The 22777-nt window shown below is 40.7% G+C and overlaps 1 protein-coding gene across 1 annotated transcript; it reads left to right on the top strand.

Moving 5' to 3' along the window:
- The first annotated feature begins 146 nt into the window (after positions 1 to 146).
- Positions 147 to 22450, top strand: parga (poly (ADP-ribose) glycohydrolase a). Its single transcript, XM_080508185.1, has 18 exons — positions 147 to 279; positions 782 to 841; positions 1674 to 2327; positions 2434 to 2566; positions 3618 to 3740; positions 3841 to 3921; positions 4393 to 4467; positions 8283 to 8375; positions 9234 to 9388; positions 12823 to 12902; positions 13005 to 13065; positions 13847 to 13922; positions 15375 to 15522; positions 18144 to 18222; positions 18380 to 18488; positions 18780 to 18885; positions 20300 to 20428; positions 21220 to 22450. Exons 2-18 carry the CDS (start codon positions 813 to 815, stop codon positions 21399 to 21401), a joined length of 2313 nt encoding a protein of 770 aa, XP_080364311.1. The 5' UTR covers positions 147 to 279; positions 782 to 812; the 3' UTR covers positions 21402 to 22450.
- The last annotated feature ends 327 nt before the right edge of the window (positions 22451 to 22777 follow it).

A 22777-nucleotide genomic window follows, 5' to 3' on the forward strand; every position in this document is an offset into this window, starting at 1 on the left:
GACAGTAAACTGCTTTTTGACCCCGTTGCCAGGTTACCATCCCCACGGTCCCGCCCATTTCCGCCGGAACCAGCACGCTGATTGGCTCAGACTGTCCTGCCGTCAATGTGCAGAAGCTGTCTATCGCTGCTACGGACAAACGGAAAAGAAAATCAACAACAAGCGATCACTTCCATAGCACTGTGTTCTCTGAGGGAGGTGTTCCATGCATAAACCTGATGAGCATATTGTTGTAGGATGTGTTAAACAAAGACAGCGTACGTTAAGAGCGACATGTCGGTAAGTGTTGTATCTCTTCGCCTTCATGCAGACAGTCGCCGTTAGCTTGACGAGGTTTAGGTTTCAGTTTGCCAGCAGAAGCTAAGTTAGCCCAACATGACTTGTATTTTCCTTCTGAGAGGTTGGATCGCGTCAAGCTAGGAGGTTAAACAAAAATCCAAGCTTATTTCGGGTCGTTTTTATCCGACACTATTGGCGTTTAAAAAGACAAGATGTTGTATAAAGTAAATGGTTGGTTAAGGGTACTCAGCTAGCGTATTGTAGCTTTCTGAACACTGCCTGTAGTCGCGTTTCATAGTTTGTCACTGGAATAGAAGGAATTCTGTTGCCATATGAGATGCCCTCAGGGTTAGACATTCCCCAAGGTCTGCATTTGAAATCCGTTGAAACATGAAAAAGAGCACATTGCGCCTTCTCCAGATGACGAGCTGTCTATACACCGTTAAATTGTTGCTGCTTTACTGCAGTTCTTCATAAGTATTCTTTCCCCCCCTCTTAACAGTTTTTGATTCGTCTTGTGTGAGCTGTCAGAGATGGACGAAGTGATGGATTCCCCAAAAAGGTAAATCATGGGGAAACCCCAGAGAGAGAGAGACTGTCTCACAAGGACACATTCACTTTTGAGTCACCATGTCTCATGTGCATGTTTTTGGAGTGTGGGAATAAAGTTCATTACTCACACTCACAGAGACGATTTGCAAAGCCCATACAGGAAAGCCCCCAAGATCAACTAGGTCTCAAGTCGGGGAACTTCTTGCATTGAGGGGAGAATGCTAAACACTACTGCACTGTGTGACTTCACTTTAAATACCTTAATCACCATCTATGCATACAGGGAACGTTTTCCATGAACAAAAGATGTCTTTAATGAAATTACATTTAAGCATACTTCATTCATACATGTCAAATTGCATTTGTTCCATATTGCTATTTGATATTTTTAGACAAATATACCTTAGAAAAAGTATCAGTAAAGGTTCTCTCCATACATGTGTGGAAATATGTACATGTTTTAGAAAAAAGTTTGAAGTGATTACTGAACTTCAAGCATACCCACAAGTCTGATTCTGGAAACTAACTAAAAGGGGCAAGTAACTACTTCTGATAACTATATCTTTCAGTATTGTTACGGTACCAAGTAAACTTATAGGCTCGTTATACACTGGCGCTCAGCTTTATTCATTTAAAACATGAAGCATTCTTCAATTAATTAAAAATATAGCAGTTAATTTATGATTGGCATCAAAGTTAGAACTTAGCCTACTTAATAATGTTGATTTTATTGCTACATTTTTATGACAGTGTAGGGATGGTCAAAGCAGTAATTTGACTTGACTTAGCCAGCGAAGAGGTCCATATCTCACTTTACCTTTCTCTTTTGTGTTCTTCCACAGTGTGACTGCTGAAGTCAAGCCAGAGGAGGTGACACATGATGCTACAAAAACAGGCCAAACAGATGAAAAAGAACTATTGTTTGAATCGCAGATATCTGACACTACAAGAGACAGTGCACCGACTGAGAGCACAGTTGATGATGTCGCTTCCCAGACTTCAGTAGACTGTGGATCAGCAAGTGAATTGGATGACTCTGTCCTTGCATGCGACACGACCAAGCCAGCTCCGACACACTGTTCCAATGGGCAGAAATCTCAGAGGCCCAGCTCACCCAGCTCCCACCCTGGCAAAACCACTTCTGTTGCTTCAACGGCAAAGCTCACTTTCTCTCTTAGCCCCAAGAAGGTGGCAAACACACCCAGTGACGTGGAGATGCTGAGCCCTGACAGTCCAGTTTGTAAAAGCATGATGATCAGTAATTGTGAGGACAAGGATTGTGATGGCAGTAATCCAACAGACGACTCTGGCTTTGCCAAGGCTCAGGTAAAGGAATCCCAGCCAATGTCGAAAGATTCTGATCCTGGAAGTTTGGCTGAAGACAAAGTCCATCTGGATGCCGTCGGAAGTAAGAATGCTGAGATAGCAGAGTGCAGTGGCTCATCCAATGTGGGACAGGATTTATTGAAGAGCCAGTCACGTGCTCTTCTAGAAAGGTACCTGTGTTCACTTTCAATCCCCTTTACCACTTTATCTACTTCCTGACTCAGCGTCCCCTCAATGTCTTTGCTCTGACATGCTTTTGTTTTTGGTCTCATACAGTGTTTCCTGTGTATTGCTCAACATGGGCAAAACATGGCTGGGAACACCGGTAGAGGATCTAAACAGAGTACCAATGTGTTCGCCTCATCTGTCTCACCTTAAAGTAGCACCTAATCACACCGTCACAGTCAGGGTGAGTTAAATCCCACTTGTCAAATTGTCTGTCTTTCTATGTGGTGAAAAATACTGCAGTCAGAATGGGAATGTGCACGTACACCTAATCATTGCAACATGGAGCTCTTTTTTGATAAGCATAAATGTCAGAAAGTACAAGACAGACGGCAAAATAAAATGCTTTTTGCAAAAACGGTATAATTACTAACAGGGGATATGACAGTGCCCGGTTGAGTGAAGTCATCTTTTGTGATCCCCTTTGGGCCTCTTGTCACAAAAGGTTCTATCAGACTGTCCACTGCTCGTCCCACAGGAATGCTTTGACTGCTGCTGAATATCAATGATGGAATTTAGATTCATAATTACTGTGTGAATATAATGATATAATTTGACTATCAATGTTCAGTCAGCCAGCAAAATGCATGGCATACAGACAAGTATTAAGCATGGACCCTCTGTTGCTAAGCATTTCGCCTTGACAGTTGAAACAATAAAGTCACACAGTGTTCACATTGTAATATGTTCTAATTTGACAGTAAAGATCAAACTTGTGTGGGGAAGTTCCTGGCGACACATTTCTTTTGGAATAAAATATATATATTTTTTTGTCAAGACTGATCAACAATTGTATAGAAAGGCTTAAGGCCCAATGGATTTGATTCACTTCCTCAAGCCTTTACCTTCAAAAGTGTGAAAATATAATACCCGAAATGCTTGAGTTGAAACTGCAGTCTCCTCGGAGCATTGCTTCAAGGAGAAGGACTGTGGTCTGACAGCTCCTTAGCCCCGACTCCTGCTGGTTGGTTGCCGGATGTGAGACAGCCAGGAATAAAACACGGATTGTTATGACCGGTTAAATTTTCCTTTTTGGCATCAAACAAAAAATGGCGACACCGTGAGCTGACTGATCATGCACACCTCTTCCTTGTACTAATTTTTTAAGTTTTAAGTCTGTTGCAAGAGATATTACTTTAAAATGCACAATTATATGAAAAAAAGTTAAACAAAACAGGCACCCTTTTCAAAACACGTGTAACTTGTTTCTCCTTAACTTTGCTTCCTTGTTACAGATAGGCCACCTCAGGGAGGGAGAGCTGCCTTTCCCGTACCCCACCAAGTTCAGAGATGCCTGGGATGACGTGTCGGTGAAAATGCCCTGTTCTGAGAAGAATCTGTTTCCGATGGAGACTGAGGCATGTTATTTGTGATGCTATACCAGTATTCTCTTTTTGTTTCTTTTTTCAAACTAATGTAAGGTTGAAGTAAATAAAACAATCTCATTATGTCATGCAGGATGGAGGTGGTGTCCAGAGTCGCTGGGAGCTGATTCAAACATCCTTGCAGGGGGGTTTCAAAAGTTCCCTGGATGTGAGGGTAAGACAATTTCACGTTGTTGCTCTGAACTTTGTGTAAACAATTGAACTACCACAAAGCTTATATGGAAACCTCTTCCAGCCTTTCTGGTCCTCCTCCTTAATATCCATATATTTGCTACAACTTGTAGTTTGTAACAGTCACGATTAACACACAGTATGGAAATGATACCTGTGAAGAGAGAATTACAGATCATAATGTATACTTTTGTATTTCACTGCACTGGTGCATGTGTATGGAATCATTTGCAGAACAAAACTGTAGTTTTAGATTCACAGATGATCTTCCACAAACAACCACATGGTGGCAGAGTTTGCAACAGATACATTTTACATTGTGTGAAAATGGGACACTTGAGATTTTTTATGCTACTGATCACTGTGTTGTTTGTTAATCTTCCACTCTGCTAAACAGTTTTCAATAATTTACCAGTTTCCCAATAAATAAATAACTTCTCTATCTGCCCTTCAGGATGCTATATTGAGGTATAACACAGCCCATGCAAAGAAATGGGACTTTACTGCTCTGAATCTTCTTTGCACTGAGGTAAGTTTGTTTGTACAATTTTCAATCGGTTTTTAAATAAACTAAAGTTGATGGATGGAAAGAGCTCTTATTGTCGAGGGAATCTGTTTTTCTTTGTTTGCCCATCCATGTGAGAGCTCCCTTCTCGGTACCTGCGAGCCTCTCGGGAGCAGCGTACAGTCAGGACAGATGAGCACAGAGCATAGCAACAGCAGCTGTTGCAGGTGAACCAGGGGAATGTCCTTCTTTTTCAACACTTCTTATACTCAGGCTGTTAAGAATTACAATTATATAGCCGTTGTTAAGGAGACATTAGCCTGCGTAGATGAATGTGGTCTTCAGTGACACAACAGAGAACTTTTCAAAGCAGAGTTGTTGTTTTCTTTTAACAGGAATTCCTTCCTGCATGGTTACACATAAAGTATTAGTAGCTCTTGCTTGACAACTGCCAGTCTTCCTTTAAAAATGAGTCTGCATGTTGGCTATGACCTTCCAGACCACTCATAGTAAGAAGCAAGTCTTTTATCAGACAGCAAACCTGATATAGTGTCTAATTTGGTTTGTGGCAAATGATTGAAAAAACTCTGAATTAAAACCCATCAGATGAGGACTCTCACACTGAGGAGTTTTAGACCACCCGCTACAATCCGGTGAAACTGGCATCTGAACCCGATGTTTGTTCTTTCCTGTCACAGATTACTCAGCAAAAAATTTGAGCGCTTAAAAAATGGGCTTCCCTCCCTCCTCTCAGAAATTTCTCAGAGTAAGGCAGAGCACTTGGCAGATCAATAGCCGCCTAAGCCTTTTTATAGCCTAAACCAATTTAATTAAAAGGACCCATTAAATTTGGAAGGATGCATCGCAAGGCCAGCAAGGAAGTTGCTCTTCCAGGAACCTTTTTTACGTCAGCATTTTCTATAGTCTACTCACAACCCAGACCGTGTCACTCTTCCCCTTTTATTTATATTGCACTTCTGCTGGGGCATTCACAAAGGAGTGTGCTGCTCCCCAGAAGGTTGAGTCAAGGTTTGAATATCATGCATTGTTTTTTTGTTTTTTTTTCCAACTCAGTTTTTCATTAAGTGCAACAATTCAAACGGCAACAACTGAAATAGTTCAGCACAACTACTAGTGGTTTTCACCAAATTCAACAGTCAACAACAGGGGTGTCAAACTGATTTTTAATTAACTTCACAACCAGAGCAGCAAGGTGATTCATTGAATATTCACATTTGTCTAAAACCCTAATGTCAACAACATGAAATCTGTTTTCTACATGAAATCTCAGTCTTGTTAAGCACTTGTAACACTGTCAAATGTGTATAAATAAATAAATAGATAAATACTGTTGTTGAAATTCTGTCAATGTTTTCACTGCTGCATTAGTGCACCACCTAATGAAAACGTCTTGTTGGCAACATGTCTGACACCTCCATCAATGATGTGCAACGTTTCATCCGACGACTGTTATTTGGTGCCACTACCACGGTCTCTAAGTTACAGCATAACAGCATTTATTTTCAAACCTAGAATGGTTTCAAGCTCACTTTGCATCCTGAAACGAAGGTTTCATTAGTTGCATTGTGTTTTAAATTGAACACAAATATTCCAAAAGGTTTTTGGTAGGGGGTCACCATCTTACACGCATAAGAAACGAGAACAAATACACTTTATGTACCTGGAGATACGGGGCTGAATAATGATTATAATAATAATAATTTTGGGTGCAACTGTAAAATGTTTTGGTTTAGTGTAAACTGTAGATTTACATGTAGAATTGGTATGACGTTAAAAACGATTGAATTGAAATGACACAACATTGAAAATTACAAAAACAAACTGTAGTTAAAGGGTAGAAAATGCCTGAGAGTTTGTGATCAGTCGTTTTTTTTTTTTTTTTTTCAAGTTGTAGTTTCTCTCATCTGGCTGTTGTTGGATGAATGAGGAATAATATCATGATTACACTTGAGCAGAGATGATTAACAAGCTGTTATTCCAGAGCAGACATGTGTCATTAGGAGTGATTTATCCACCATGTACAGTCTAATGTAGCAAAGAGTCATGGCTTGTACTTTTCCCACTTTTTATATCAGTGGGTATTCAAGCTGATTAATAATGCATTGTGTACAGTACATAAGAACAGTTGCAGTCCTCGGCCGAGACCACCTCATTAAATCGAGAGCAACATTTTTATCGCAGTGGGGCAATTGTGGAGAGGTACATCCCCCCCCCTGGTCCATTGACTGACACTTCTCTCACCATGTAATAGGCATGTGGAGGGGGGGGGTTTGTCCAAATTAGGGCTTGTCTGTAAATTGTCTTAGTGTTTCCCCTCTGCCAAATGAAACTGTCACCGTGTCACTTTCTGATGAATGTCTGAAGGCTGGACTGGAAAAACCATTCAGAAACGAGTGCAGCGGATGTTTCGGTAGTACTAAGGCAGTCAGCAGCAACACAACAATGCCACGCTTTTCATTTTAAGACTTTTAAGACTGTATCGTATAAGAATTTAAGATGTATTGAAATATCAACTTTTGACACTAAACTGTTCGAGGGAAATGTTCTCAAAACACCTCCGGCTGACATTGTGAAACGAAGAGTTACGGAGGTTTCGTTGCTCAGAAATGAAAAACAACTCTTAATATGGGATGGGTGGACGATCAATATGCAGTCGGTCATCATCAGCTGGAGGAGTATTCAATCTCGCCTGTACTGATGGGCGTCTGTCATATTTAGTAAAGGTAAACCGATATATTTTGCGTGTGCAGCCTAACCTCGTGGCCAGCTGCTTCTAACTGTGGGAAGGCTTGGGGGATCGTCTTCCTGCTGCATCACCAGCTACCATCTATTAGTCCCACAGGAGCGCTTTATGATGTCTGCCAGCTCATTACTCCTGACAGCATTTAGTCAGTCCTGCTCTGCAGCCATATAAATGCCCCGGGCCAAAATCAACTGCCAAAAGGCTTCCTCTTGGAAAATCAAGCCACTTTGCCACTCTCTCCACAATTGGCCATTTGCATTTGCTCCATAAGATCCATTTAATCAGCACAAGCTCCCCTCTTGCTTACCTTGATAGTGTAAGGCAAGTGATTGATGACGGTGACATTCGAAGCCAATACGCTCGTAAATGATTGCGTTGTAAATCTGGGTGTATGATGGAATAACTGGGTGTTTATTTTAGAGGGGAATTGCAGATGGATGCTGAGGTAAGCTATGGGGCTGAAGTATGGATGCCTGGGCCACGGCGGGCTCGCTCTCAGATTGATGGCGGTTTCTTCTGAAACGGGTTTCAGTGGAAGAGAGTCGCTCTGCAACATTTTTTTATTTTTTATTTTTTCCACCAGTGAAGTGTTGGGATTATTGATATCTGAGGAGTGCGAATTCAACCAATAACAACAATAAACCTCCGTCGCTTTCCCTGAAACCTTCCCTGATATGAAAAAGTACTTGTATAGTGGGTAGTGTTTATGGTTATGATCTCAGTTTTCACTTGGTGTCTTTGTCATAAAAAACAAAAATGGAACTACTTAAATGGGAAACATAGGATTCAATTTTACATGTCAAGAATTTAACGTGGGTAATGTTTTTATGGAATTTTGACTTTCAACATGGACAAGTTCACTAGGTTTTTTTAGATAGATTACTGCATTTTAAATGTACAAAAAATGCAAAATTGCACATTTTGTGATATTTAATAGATTGTGTAACAAAACTAGGAATAAAATGTCATCCTATTCATATTAATGTTTTCGATGACGGTCCCCAAAATATTTAATTGAGCACTAGTTAACCTCTCCTCTCCTCTCCTCTCCTCTCCTCTCCTCTCCTCTCTGCAGTATCTTGAGCTTTGTGAGGCACAACACCTGTTTCAGGCCATACTGCCTGGCATGGTTGACCTGGCACTCAGCGCCCCTCGCCTCTGCACAATGGTGAGTATTTACCGTTTAGAAATTGCACAATCTTATATGCAGGGGTGCGTGCGTTTTTGTTTTGGACGGACAAAGGTAGATTTGGAGTTTACTATTGTCAAATCTGAAAGGGCCTCTTATTCATTCACATTAAATGGCGCTCATCCACGTCAGTTTTTTTCTGAATGTCATCTCCATTTGTCTTCGTTTTCATCCTCAGTCGTCAATTATTGTATTTCAAGAATCACAAGATTGATATTTTCATAATCATGTTAGCTATTTCAGTCCTCGGTTTAATTTAATAAAGTGAATTCACCTCCCACTCCGAGCAAGACAGGAAAATCCCTCTTTTTGCTACAGCAGACAAAAACTATTTGCTGAGCATCAATGATGCTGCAGTTTAAAGACGGGGAATTTCCTGTATAGATGTTACTTAAAAATAGCCTTTAGATAATGAAGCTCTGTGCCGCTCTGCGTTGTTTTGCAGTATTAAGCGTGAGGGCTTGTGTTTATGTGTATGTTATTAGAGCAGATATTGATCTGCTAACTGGGCAGCCTTAGGAGGCTCTTTAGCCCTAATCAGTGAAGATAGATGGGCCCCGCGTGTCTGACTGAGCGAACTTCGGGGAGAGCAAGAAAAACAGGACCTTAATTACTGCCACCCATTTACCTAATGGAACGCTCTGTGTCTCCTCTGCTTGCTAAACTAATTATCTACCCTCGTTAACCCCCAACGTACAGCATTACGCACACATAACGTTGTATGCCTTTTCAGTGTCATCCCGTATTTTTCTAATCTTTGAACCCACGATGTTTGTCTTTGTCGGTGTTTAGATTTTGATTAGTCAATTTTTTCCCCCCCTCCGTTTCTCTCTCCAGCCAATCCCCCTCTTGAAGTCAAGGATGAACCATTCCCTGACTCTGTCTCAGGAGCAAATTGCCTGTCTTCTGGCCAACGCCTTCTTCTGCACATTCCCCCGACGCAACTCCCGCAAGTCAGAGTATAGCAATTACCCCGAGATTAACTTCTACAGGTAAAGAGACATTTTGTCTGGTATGAATGAGGAATTAGGATTAGAATTACACGGCTAGTTCAATAGGCTGTGGTCACGAGTAAAAAAATACTAAAAACACCTGATTCTGTAAATATACTAATATTTTGGATAATATATTTTTTAGTTAGTTTTTTTTTTTTTTTTTACAACTTATGAGCTGAAATGATAAATGAAGGCCTGGATATAAAGGTTTGAAATATATTGGCTCATTTGCTAATGAATCTAAAATATGTTACAAATTTGAAAGTTTAAATTGTGGGGGGGGGGGAACTGTTGCAGTGTTTTGTAACAATAGGACTAATAATCAAGTTTATTTATTCAGCATTGATCAAACCCAGAGATACAACGTAGTGTCTGACAACATATAAAATTATAAAAAGGATTTTTTTTATTTTTTAATATGGACCATATGAATGCAACGGCTCCAATAAAGTCTCAGCCATGCCAAGTTTTAAACCCAAAAGTATAGTCTGAAAATCAATCCCTTGAACAGTTGGGGAGCCAGTGGAGGCGTTCTCTAACTGGACTAATTTGTCTCGTTTCTTTGTTATAGCTAGAAAGCTTGCTACTGTTTCCTGGAGAGCTTGCAGTCGATTTAAAGAATTGTGGTGAATACAAGTTGAAGTATTGTAACAACGATATTATACTTTAAATAAGATGAAATAATTTTGGAAATAATAGCTGGAGACTGAAGAAGACTATCAGTCAAGTCTTCTTAAATTGATTTTATAGATATTTGATACAGTGAGTGACTCTGCTCCTACAGAGTGAAGTAAACTAATTACCATCAGGGGGCACTACTGCCTTTAAAACTGAATGGATATTTTGCCAGTGTTTCTACAATTGCTCTCATATTTAAAAATGTTCGGGTTGATTTGAAGTTCAAATAATGAACTGTGGCCTGGACTAAATGGAGTCATAGCGTTCAATGTTTATCTATTTTGATCAGTCTTGTTCTTCCGTGGCGTCCGAACAGTGAACTAAGTTGTGAGTGGGACTGTGGGCTGAGATTATTTTTCCATGTTTCTGTAATGTTCCTCACGTAGGAGGGAGCTCCACAGTAGGAGTAGTTGAATTGATGTACTCTGCTTCTACCTACGCAGACCAGTGGTCTGTTGAGAAAGTTTGGAGTGGCTAATTGAAACAAATTGGCTCCGTGAAAGTGCCCGGCCCTCTCTGTCTGTCTGTCTCGTTAATCTGGAGCCGTCACTTTATTTGGAAGGAAGGAAAACTTTACCAAAACTCTGGTGGATGGTCACTTAATCTGGATAACTAAAAGTGCTGTAGCAGCTATATGTAGGGAGAGTGGTGAGAACTCTTGTTAACTCTTTATTAACAGTAAAGAGCCTACCGTTCTCTATGACGTATGCATGTTATTACTGTGTGTATTAACTTTTTCTCAAGTTTTGTTTTTTTTAATCAATTGTGTTAAAAGGGCAAATGTGACAACACATTATATCAGTGCAGTCCTTTCAAGACTGGATGTTTTTTCAGCCTAGTTTCAACAAGAGAATTCAATTCAGCAAACTAGAAAGTACCCAAAATTTTCACAATAAGGCACTAACAATCTTGTGCTCAATCACTTCCGGACAAACAAACAGTTGCTCCTTCAATCAATTTAAAGACACACATGCATCCATTATGCATGTTTTTGGATTGTGGTTGAAAACTAAAGTACCTGTAGAAAAACTCAAGGAGAGTGTGCCTACTCCTCGTATAAAGGCTCCTGAGCTAACAAAGAGATTTTCTCACTCTGAAACGAGAGTGCCATAAAATTGGCATAATCGTTCCTGTTTTCTCAAATAATTCCAGGTCTGTGTTCTGATAGCTGAGCAATATTGTTTCAAAGATGCTAAGGGCTTGTTGATTATCGGTGATTTGGTTCAGATATTTGCCCTTCAACTCTCTCCACTTTATCCAATTCCCGATCCACTTTTCAGTGTCGTCTGTGTCGTTTGTAAGAGCAGCTTAATCACATCAGCATTGATTTTGATTGAAAGTCAGCTGTTTAAAAGCCACACGGGCCTACGTTCATCATCGGCATTTCTGCCGGCAGCCAAATACAGGAAGGAGCAACAAGGGCGGGAAGTCTCAGTGTTCCTCGGGAGATGAGACGAGACAAGACAACCGCTGCAGTCTGAAATGGCCCCCGGATCGTTACCAGCCCTTCCCTTCTCTCCCTAATTGCAGGACTGTCCGTCACTTTGCTTATCGGCTACAGTAGCGCTCCATCTTGGACAAGCAGAGCAGCAAGCAATCTGCTGATTGCTGTTTTGGCAGAACTGTCAAGGTTTGTCTGCCATTAGGTAATGGATAGATTCAAGGGGCAGGACAGAAGGCAGGAGACGTGTCTCTTTAGCTTGTGTTTCCCTCTGTTTGCGTAGAAAATGACACACGAAACTCATTTTACAGTTTGGTCAACAATGAAAGCTCATTAGCGAGGAAGATACCCTCGTCTTTTTGTTTGTGAGTCTCAGTAAAATGGCCTCATTTAGGAGAAAATTGCTGAACAGGTGAAGAAGGAACTGACGGGAACACTGCCTCTCTGCTCCCTTTAAAAACGAGACAAGGTCATGGTGGATAAGAGCCAATTAATTAATGTAAATAGCTTTCAGTGGAAATCGCTAGTCATTTTTGAAAGAATATCCTGAAGATTTAGATGCTATTTTCTCATAAATTGTGAGTGCACTGAAAATGTCACCCTGAGCACCAATTGTATTTTCCTTGGGCTGTCTCACTGGCTTGATGTAATTGAGGATGCATTTTGCCAAAATGACACTGACTGAGGATGCGTGGGATGGGGTTGGCAAGTTCACTCAGTAGTAAAGAGTAAAGCACTGAATAAGGAATTTGGATAATACGAAAAAAATAGACTTGTTTTGCGAGAAATATGTCCAGTATATTAGATATTCTTCACTCGTTGAACCTTTTTCATAATTTCTTGCTCCCGTTTTAATTTTTTCACTGGTTTAGCTGAAAACAACGGGAGGGAAAGATGAATGCTGGACTGTGATTAGTCTGCGGCTTCAGGAAGCGGACGCCTGTGTGGGGTGATTTAAACTGTCCATCCAGTGTGCTCTCTCCACATCCTACCACCCTCATTTTAACACTGACTGAGGAAGTGAAACTGAGCCTCAGGCGGCACCACTGTCTGAGGGTGGATGGAGGTAGACGGGACAGACATCGTGCCACTTTGAAAGCTTGACCTCACTCGTGTGACTGTGGCACGGTTGTTCAGTGAGCTGTTGCTAAATGACTGAAGCATTAATGCCTTTCATCTGCCATCATACGTCAGAGATATATCTGTTTTTATACACTGTTTCCATCAGATTTTTAAAGATGATATATGAACTATTCACTGCACAAATTGTACTTTGTTAAAATCTCCAACTCTCATTTTCTTTCCATTCCAGGTTGTTCGAAGGTTCCTCGCTAAGAAAGATTGAAAAATTGAAAACTCTGCTGTGTTATTTCAGAAGAGTAACACAAAACCGTAAGCAATGCACATATTAACTGGCTTAGTTTGTTTTTGCTCTTGTACATGTTGTTCACTCGGTTACCTAATTCTTTTAATGTTTCTCCACTGTCTTTCCAGGACCCAAGGGTCTTGTTACATTCACCAGACAAGCGCTGAACAATCCTCCAAACTGGGAAAGGTAACGGCTACTGTGTTGCTACTAGATTTAATAATTTACTGACTCAGTTTCTTAAAAAGAGCATTTTTGTCAGAATCCAATCAGAACAATGAATTCTTACTCCCTTTTTCATCATAGTAAAATCTTAAAATGTGCTCTGTTGTGGGTTAGTACATTTATTTTTTCCACTTGCAGTCACACTTAGCCTCTGTCAAAATTGTTCTTTTTAAATGATAGGGGAAAACAAATCTGACATGTGTTGTTGTATAACTGAGAAGAGCACAGACCACACATTAGTGGCGTCAGAGCAGTAAAAGGAGTCGTCAGAGCTCATCGTCATCAAGTTGTCACGTTTCCTGCAATGAGACATAACAGAGGCACAGAATAAAGTTAGAAGGCATGTTTGTATTATATCAAGGCTCCAAGTGCACGTCAGTCTTAAAGAGTAAAATCAGTTTGTAATTATATTAAATGGCGTTACATTGACAGTTATTAAATATTACTGTGTATTTGACTGTACTGACAAGCTCACGTTACAAATCTGTCACACACGGGTAAATGTGGTTGGGCAGTCATACTGAGGAAGTCCAAGCGGTCGTTGTAAAGACTTGTATATAAAGACAAAGCTCGATTTTCTCAAAATTGTTGTGATTTACACACCGACAGACAATTGTGTAGTTTAACATTTCTAGTGTTTGGAATTCTACATAGAGTACATATTTGCCTTGATACTCTGTAAATAAAAAAATGGTTGAGATTTAACTTTATAAATGCACCTTTTTTTAAAAATTTATTTATCAAGTTCTCAGACTCTGCTGACGCGGCTACATATCACTTGTGAAGGTAGAATTGAGGACAACGGATATGGGATGTTGCAGGTGAGGTCTGTGTGTCTGTGTGTCTGTGTGTCTGTAACCAGCTCTCCCTGTCTATTGACTAACCCCCTTTGTGTTTGTGGGGTGGCTGATGCATTTTTTTTTCACCCTGGCTGACAGTTGATGTATACACATGAGTAGCTTGGAGTGGCAAGGGTGGAGGAGAGGACCCTGGGGTGGGAGGATGAGAGAGAATGAGGGACATAAAGGGAGGGGGGATGGGGGGGTGGGGGGGTGGGGGAGCCATCTCACTGGGATGACCCAGTGGGCCGGGAGTCCTGCAGGCAGATTGATACCAACCTCAGCGGGTTGGACACCGACTGCGGATTTTTTAGCAGGGCAGAGGGTGCTGTCATCCTGTCAGGAGGTGAGATTGAAGGGTTTTGGGGGGGGGAGGGGGGGGGGGGGGGGGTCAGGGCTGAGCCTGTGAAGAAGGTGAGGAGTTGAGACTGTTTTGAAAACATACACACACATGAACTTACAAACACATTCGCTGTCACACAGATTGACGTAGCCGTGGGCCACTGAGCAGAACCTTCACCCCTGACAGGCTGTTTAAATATCAACTTTGCGACTGAATGAGCTGTTCTGTTATCCAAGCCACGAAAACAAGCAGTGGGCTTACACAGCATGAAGCGCCAGTATCTCATCATAACCTCTCTCAGGAAACATGGGTCCCAGAAATAAGCACAACAATAATTCCCAACTACTTTAGATGTTTTTCCCCGATTGTTCATTTTAAGCACTGAATAAACGGTGTCTTGAGCTCTCAAGATATGAGAGCTTTGGTATGAAACGCTTTCTCACCTATAGCTCCTGCAGACGGATTTTTACAATCTTATAAGATTACTTATTGCTACTCTGAATCGCATGATTTTTATTAAACCTGGGTATAAAGTTTGAGTCCATTATGTTGCCTCCACTGACATAGTAGTGTTATAATAGCAAATAAATATAGATAAATGATGCTACACGTTCGTACAGGTTTTACATGGGTGCTCTGCTGTGCATAATAATGAACCTTTATGGTTATGTGAAGTATATGTATACATAGAGAGATTTAATGTGACTTAATTTGCTATTATTTCCTTATTTGATTATTTCCAGGCAGGAAACAGTGGATCCTCATTTATCTGAAGCACAGTGACAGAAAATGAGACACTAATTGAGTCGTTTGTTCAAGTAATGGGAGTGACATTAACAAAAACCTAGTTTTTCTTACTTTCATGGAATAGTGAAGTCAAAGGGTCATAAAGTAGCAGCAGTGACTCAGTTTGTCTATTTTGCATATATTTTTGACGATACTGTTTCGCAGGTTGATTATTCCAAATGGGAAGGCTGAACATTGAGAGAATAATTATAAGTTGAAAATAGTCAAATCAAGGATGGAGTTTCTGTGGGATTGGTCGAGTTTGATTCGCTCATTTCTCCCCCTTTATTTCCCTTCTCTATTAGGTGGACTTTGCAAACAGGATGGTTGGTGGTGGAGTCACGGGACATGGGCTGGTCCAGGAGGAAATCAGGTTCATCATCAACCCTGAGCTCATCGTCTCTCGCCTCTTCACCGAAGCTCTCGAATACAATGAATGCCTTATTATCACAGGTGATTACCTCACACACATACAGTGCATCACAGATTGTAATAGTTAGCCTTACAAGGCCTTTTGAGCACCCATACATCAGTTTGAAAAATATCTTTTGGTTGACTTGAGCTTTCTCTCCTTTCCTCCCTCTGTTGTTTATCTGTTGATCATAAAAACATATATAATTGAGACTAAAATGTCTCTGGATTCAGACTACTCATTTGCTGACCAGAAAGCCATAGATAATAGGACAGGATATTTATAAATAGCCAACGAGTTAAAACTTTCTGTGACATGTTTTGCTTATTTTCCCACAAGGTCCAGAGGAAAGTGTCATTTAATGTCGCCAGCCAGTGGCCAATTGTTGCGATAGTTTGTAATCTTTGCTGCATATATCCACCACCGAGTAGAACATTAGGCACAAGAAGATGTGGGTAAACACTCTTAATACTGTAATGTACATTTCTTCCATGTGGTGGAGCCGTATTTTGTTAGCGTCACTATTTCTGCATTGAAACCCCGAATTGTATCTGAAACACTTTTATAGTTTTATGCCTCACTGTGTCTAAACTGTTTTCTCTTCTTTATTGAGCTCATTGTGTCGATTGAAGTCTATTCATTTTTTTTTTTACCTTTGTTCTTCCTTGCAGTCCGAAGGTAAATCCATCACATTGATTCCTTCGAGACTCTTTCATTTCGGCCAAACAGAATTGCTCTATATTTCAATCTCCAGCTTAGTATTGTGGTCAGATGCTGTGCCCTCTCTTTTGCGCCCATTGTCTTCATTCAGCCATTGTTTTTTTTTGCTTTTTTTGCTCTTTTTTTTCCCTTCACTCATGCCTCAAAAAGAAACGAACAAACTCAAGAAACAACACCACTGTCACAATGTGGACTCGATGCACTGAATTCCATTTAACCAAATTCATCAGCGGTCATTTAAAGCCACCTTTTCCTTGTCTTATTTTTTTTAATTGTGAAATTATTTTCATGTTTTTCCAAGGGCTTTTCATTGATGGATAATCCAGTTGATTTATGCTGGCCTCCCGCTCCGGCACCTACTGTGCGGTGGAACAGCGGCTTTACGGATACAGAAACGTATTCTATTGTCTTCATTAGCCTTTTGATAAAATCCTCTCCGTCACATGGGGACAAGACACACAAGTGTTGAGTTAACCCACCAACAGCAGCAGTGCTGCCAACAAATACACTCTGCGTACAAATCAACTTCTGCCCGTGTGGCGCCACGGTGTCTTACTTGAATCTCCCATCTTTCTCAAGTGACCTTCAGTGGTTAGTCTCCATCCTCCTCTCTGGCTGCCATAATTCCGCCCTCCCTCTTCTGCCTCCACCTCCTTCTCCCGACCACTTAACTTTATTACATTTGGACAGAAAGGAATTTATTGCCCAACTGAGGTCATTGCTCCACTAATGGAATGGGCCAGTTACGCCATAGATTCATTAAAACCTTCAGAATATTCTTTGCACATATTCAGGACTGCCTCTTAACGTCTCGTCTTGAGTCTTTAGATCTCTCTCTCTCTCTCTCGCTCTCTCCCTCTGGTTATTCCTCTTTTTAGAGTAATCATATTTCTTCGAATTTAGAGGTGTTCCAAAAAGAATCAAGTGCATTTCTAACTCAGATGCACTTTTTGGGGGGTGGGGGGTGGGGAGGGACAAAGCCATGGGCGTTTCCATATCGGAAGGTAGAGATTCGTGATGTAATCCAGTGATGGAGGTCTGAATGACGGGATGCTGTTATGGGCGGCTGCCAGACTAAATTGGCTTAAGGTGAAGGAGGAAGAGGACGGCTCGGGTTGATGGGAGGAGTGATATAGGCGGTCTGCTCTCTGATGTTAGGTGTTGCGAGTGTTGTAGAAAGTACTTTACTCGAATGAGAATGGCACCGAATGTTCCAGCGTGACCAAACTCTACATAAAAAAAAAAAAAAAGTAGTTTATTTTTGTTTTTGTTTGTGATGTCTCTCAAAGGAGAACTGCCTTGTTTCATTACTTCTTTTGAAAAGATTCTATTAAAAGAAAAAGAAAGGATTTTACTCATAATATTCTTCAGCTGCTGGTATTTATTCAAAACGTACAGACGTCAATGTTAATAGCATGTTTAACTCCTGCTCTTTGCTGAAGTGCTACGTAACCAAGTCATTATGTATCTAATGTATAATTCAAGAAGCCTCTAATAGACATCATTTCCTGAATTGAGTGTTGCTGTATCTATAATGGCCACTAATGAAATCAAATATAATCTAAACCTGGGACCATGCTAGAGGAAGACATGAAAATAAATAAATACATTTAATGGCAACCTGAGGTTGAATGCTTTTCTGTGATTTTTTTTTTTTTTTTTTTTGCACGTGATTAAGATTTGCTGTTTCTGTTTAGTTTCCCCTGTTGTGGCTGAAAGCTTTTAATTCCAAACCCCATAGCAGATTACTTATTAAATCACAGGGCTTTATTTATGAAAATCCAATACAAGCTGACATTGTGTACGCACAGAGGGAGAAGAGAAAGCACTAAATTTGATTTGAGTAAGTAAGGTGCTGAAACAGATTTAGGCCCGCTGTGTACTTTGACTACAAGAGCACTGAATAATAATGCATTTTTCTTTGTCTTTTCTCACTCTACAGGGACTGAACAGTACAGTGACTATTCAGGCTACGCAGAGTCTTTCAAATGGAAGTCCAGCGTCAATGACGAAACACCCAGGTCTTTGTTTAGTTCTTTCACTAGTAATACATTTTTCAATTCTGCTTCGATAATGTAAAACAGGAAAATTACAATTCAGTTGGAAATAAATCCAATAAAAAAAACTTTGAAATGTAACTCCCATTTCTTTTTATGTGGTCTTGTCTCTCCTCACCAGGGATGACTGGCAGAGAAGATGTACCGAGATTGTGGCCATCGATGCCCTCAAGTACCGGCATTTTCTCGAGCAATTTCTCCCCGAGAATATGACCCGAGAACTTAACAAGGTGAGAGGAGGTGTAGTTGTCTTACTATAAGTAGACCAATTCTCCAGTCAGGTGTATTTTAGTGAAGTGAGGCAAGGAGCCTCTTCCATCTTTCGGGAGGTGTCATTGTTGTCAGTCTTACAGTTTTGGTCCAACTTGTGTGTTACAAATGACATTATTTTGCATCATTGCGCACTTCTAAAAACCTTTATGATATTTTTGTTCATTTTGTTCCCCCCTGAATGTTTCATTAATATGTCCTCTAGAAAACTAATTGCTTCCCCATCTTATTTACTATCCATTTATTCCCAGGCGTACTGCGGCTTCTATCGACACAACGCCAACCCCAAGGAGCTCTCTGCGGTAGCCACAGGCAACTGGGGCTGTGGAGCTTTTGGTGGAGACACGAGGCTCAAAGGTATCGTTGTAGTATTACATTAGAAGGACTCGCATGCATTCCTCAAAAGCATGTCTTTATCTCGAGTTTGTATAAACCCAGATTGTGATGCATGTTGCAAAAGGAATAAAAACAGAACAGCCAAGTCGACACGTAATTAGAATATAAAACAAAAGTAAATTTTCTCTGTACAACCTTCCATATATTTTAGATATATTGCACATAACACATTTCAATATCATATTTGTGATAGCTTTTGCTTATATGATACAATTTTAAAACAATGCAAAAATTATTTGAAAAGATTTAGCTTTAAAAAATTCCTTGGAAGTTTTAACTTTCATAGAAATAACAAATAATTGTCCAATAGTATTCTCTATCTTAACTGCTGGCTCCAGCCCCAGAGACGCCTACTGAAGCACAGCCCAGAGGTTATGTTGTGTGTCCACAGTGCACATCACACTCACAGAGGCGGCACCCTCAAACCCCCTCCGGTCAATTAGCGGCTCGCCCAGGGTGTCACTCTCCCGGTACCGCCCTTCCTGTATTGATCAGCTGACACACATTAATGTTTCCCATTAAAAGGCCAATTGATTACTGAAAAGAGACGCCATCAATCCGAGCCGGTGCAGGTTTCTGTGGGCTAACGCAACATCACTCGTCATAAGCAGGAGGTCTCACACCGTCTCCTTTATCGCGCCACATTGCACATTTTTACCCACGCGTTTGTGGTCGGTGTTTCACATGTAGGACATGAAACTTCGGCTAATCAAACAATGTTGCTTTATTCTAAAAACCTCGACACAGTTGTCCTCTACTTTTCATGCAAATTACTTTTCTGTGATTGGATAAACGTGGGCATGTATGTGTTAACTTTCAAGTTGAAGCTGTTAATTTCCTCTGCTGTACACTATGAATAGACTCACAGTCTCAGGGGATGATATTAGCTTTTGGGGACACCGCCTACTCACGCAGGAGTTGGAGTAGCTGGTATTTTTAGAAGGTAATAACTGTATATTATGTTAAAGAGTTGAGCTGACTTGCGCTGCAGTAAGATCATGTAGTGACATTGTTGTAAAGATCACAGGCCTTTTGAAAATGGTTTGTCTCGTGTGTTCATTAATCTGAAATCTATAACCATTCTGTTAAATATTTAAAAGTCTTAAAACCTCATTTGCAAGGGCTCAAAGATTGAGTGCTGTTAGTCAGGCTGTTCCACCAGCCGTGGATTACTTACTCTTCTGATTGAAATTGCCCCTGTCACTCATGTTCTTTTCTGCCGGAAGCCAAAACGTATTCAGCGTATTCGCCAAACCTTACTTTCTTATTCTGTTTAGTATTCAATTATGCCTTTATGATTGCTTTTTTTTTTTTTAAGCGCGTCGTAAATATGATTTTGTTGCCTGAATTTCTCTGTAATATTCTCCTTTTTCAGCGCTGATTCAGTTCATGGCGGCAGCAGAGGCCGGCAGAGACGTGGCGTACTTCACATTCGGCGATGCTCAGCTCATGAAGGACGTGAACAAAATGCACGCGTTCCTCACGGAGAAAAAAGTCAGCGTCGGTGAGACTCGCACACAGAATCGCGTGTTTGCTGCAGTCACCGTTAATACATCAACTGTCCTGTCAGTCATGTGGGTGTTACAGTAGATTACATAATAACCACAAGCAGCGATGATATTGGCCACGGTTGAGACTGCGGGGCTCTCGAGGTTCGGCGGTTGTCCTTGTTGGCGTCATTTCTGGGACGCCGTGCATAAATAACGCAACGCAGTCCATCTGTATGTTAAGTTATTCCACCTCGTGGGCCATCTCTTGCTCCTCAGCACATCCATCCAGCTCCAGCTGCAGAGTGGATTACTGCCTGAACTGACCCCAGCCTCTCCCCTCCCCCACTCTTCATTTTTTTTCTCCCCCGCTGACATTTATTGAAGCCTTTCAGAGAAATTCCCCTCCAGCCATCCATTTCCTAAAGTGGAGCTGGGGGGAGAAAAAAGAAAAAAAAGCTCACGACGTGTATGTGCGCCTGATTTATAAATGAGCCAAAACATGCTGTCGTTTGAGCTTCTTTCTATCTTGTTCCTTCACTTTTAACCCTTTGATGCTTTTGGGGTTTTTTTGTGTGGACTTCTCTGAAATCCTCCATTTTTAATCCTTTTCTTGGATTTAATCCATACAACTTCGCCTGAGTTTATCTTTATGTCTTTAAAAACATATATCCAGGTGCACTAACACACGAGTCATTTTTTATTGTCCGCTTCTGCAATATTGTAGTTTTTCCTTAAACTGTACTGTCTTGGATCTGTGAAAATAGTTCTAAACATATTTTCTTTTTCTTTTCCTGCTGCTTCCCAGGGCAAATATTCAGCCTTTTGAACCAGTACTTTGACGTGGTCTGCAAAAATTGCCGCACGACTCGACCCAACACCAATCTCTACAGATTCATCTACGAGAGAGTCCCTTCCCCTGCGACCGCTGACGCCCTGAACTCCGCCAGGGACTCCGAGGTGTCGTCCGGAAAGCCGGGCTCTCATTAACAGGGAGAAAAGTGTAATCAACCCTTCGATTCCCTGCCTTTCTCTCTCTGCCTGCTTGGGAGACTCCAGGTTCAGAAACTTCAGTGTGCGCTCAGTCTTGTGCTTACAATCACTTTCTCTCTCTCTCTCTCTCTCTCTCACACACACACACAAACACTTCCCTTTAAGTTTGTGATCCCAGCAAACAAACTACCGAAACACAGTTATGCCTTTATCGCTGGTGGTGTTATAGGAACCTCGTAGTGCGACGCCAAATGTGGTGAAACAATTCAGAGACTTATAGCAATAGTAAATCCTGGTTGCTGTTTGGCCTTTCTTTAGTCTCAATGTAACATTTTCTAACTTACTATTTACAATCATCGCCAAACACTCATTATATGCATGTAAGCCATTTTCACTATTGGTAATCCAGAAAATGATAATCCTGCCTGGATATCTTGTCTTCTGTCGTTTTTACTACATTTCGAACGAGTTGTTGGCTTTATGCGGCACTACACCCAGGCTGAGGCGAGGCCCCGACGTGCAGAGAGATGCTGAAACGCCATACTGTAGTCTATGCATGGGTAACATTTATTTATCAGACGCTCAAATATATGCTGCTCTTTTATATCTTCTACAGTGTTGGAGGCCACCATGCATATTATCACGAAGGTTTATTTTATGAGAAGGAACACGTAAAAAATTTTGAAAAACGCTAATCATCTAAGGTGAAACAGAAACGGTAAGTTTTGGTGGTCGTATGATTAACATTTTCATTTACACATAGTTTCAGTATTAAGCACAGTATTGATACTGTACTAACACGTAACGGGGAGAGGGTTAAAAAATTGCACGAAATGTATTTTTGTTAATGTTTTTAATCAACATTTATTTTTGAGAATGTGTTTATGGCCTTTAATTTACAGGGTTTTTTTTCTGATTGAGAATGTGGGCTCTATTTATTGGTTGGTTCCGAATTAGATTAACAGTTGTAAATGTATTGCATAGTACTGTACTTTAGGTTTTGAGTTGTACTATTTCTATTATAATTTCTTAATTAAAGTATATATATCCTGACGAAACTGTATTTTTCTTTGCAACACGACTGATTGACTAAACGCCAACAATCATTGGGGTACCTTTTTATGTTGTGGTCTATACTATTTTACCCTTTTTTCTGCTGGGTCCTCATTTAATTCTTCAAAGATCATTAAGAAAATGACAGACTTGACTGCAGGCTCTTTCTTTCATCAGAGAGAATAAGTTTCAGTTTAATTTGTGGGCCTGTAACTGCCTTGGCACCACAAATTTGTCACATAATTCCATGATATCATTATTTAATCATTTGAAATGTGATTGCTTTTTTTGGTGTGGTGCAGTGTGTACCAAGGGCTCTC

The sequence above is a fragment of the Blennius ocellaris genome, assembly GCF_963422515.1.
Source record: "Blennius ocellaris genome assembly, chromosome: 13".
Classification (NCBI taxonomy): domain Eukaryota; kingdom Metazoa; phylum Chordata; class Actinopteri; order Blenniiformes; family Blenniidae; genus Blennius; species Blennius ocellaris.

What these genes read in the sequence shown, in the direction of transcription:
- parga (XM_080508185.1), top strand. Translation starts at nt 813, where the DNA reads ATGGACGAAGTGATGGATTCCCCAAAAAG. An exon ending in ATCACACCGTCACAGTCAGG is followed by an intron (nt 2,567 to 3,617) that starts GTGAGTTAAATC and finishes TCCTTGTTACAG; the next exon opens with ATAGGCCACCTCAGGGAGGG. An exon ending in CCCCTCGCCTCTGCACAATG is followed by an intron (nt 8,376 to 9,233) that starts GTGAGTATTTAC and finishes TTCTCTCTCCAG; the next exon opens with CCAATCCCCCTCTTGAAGTC.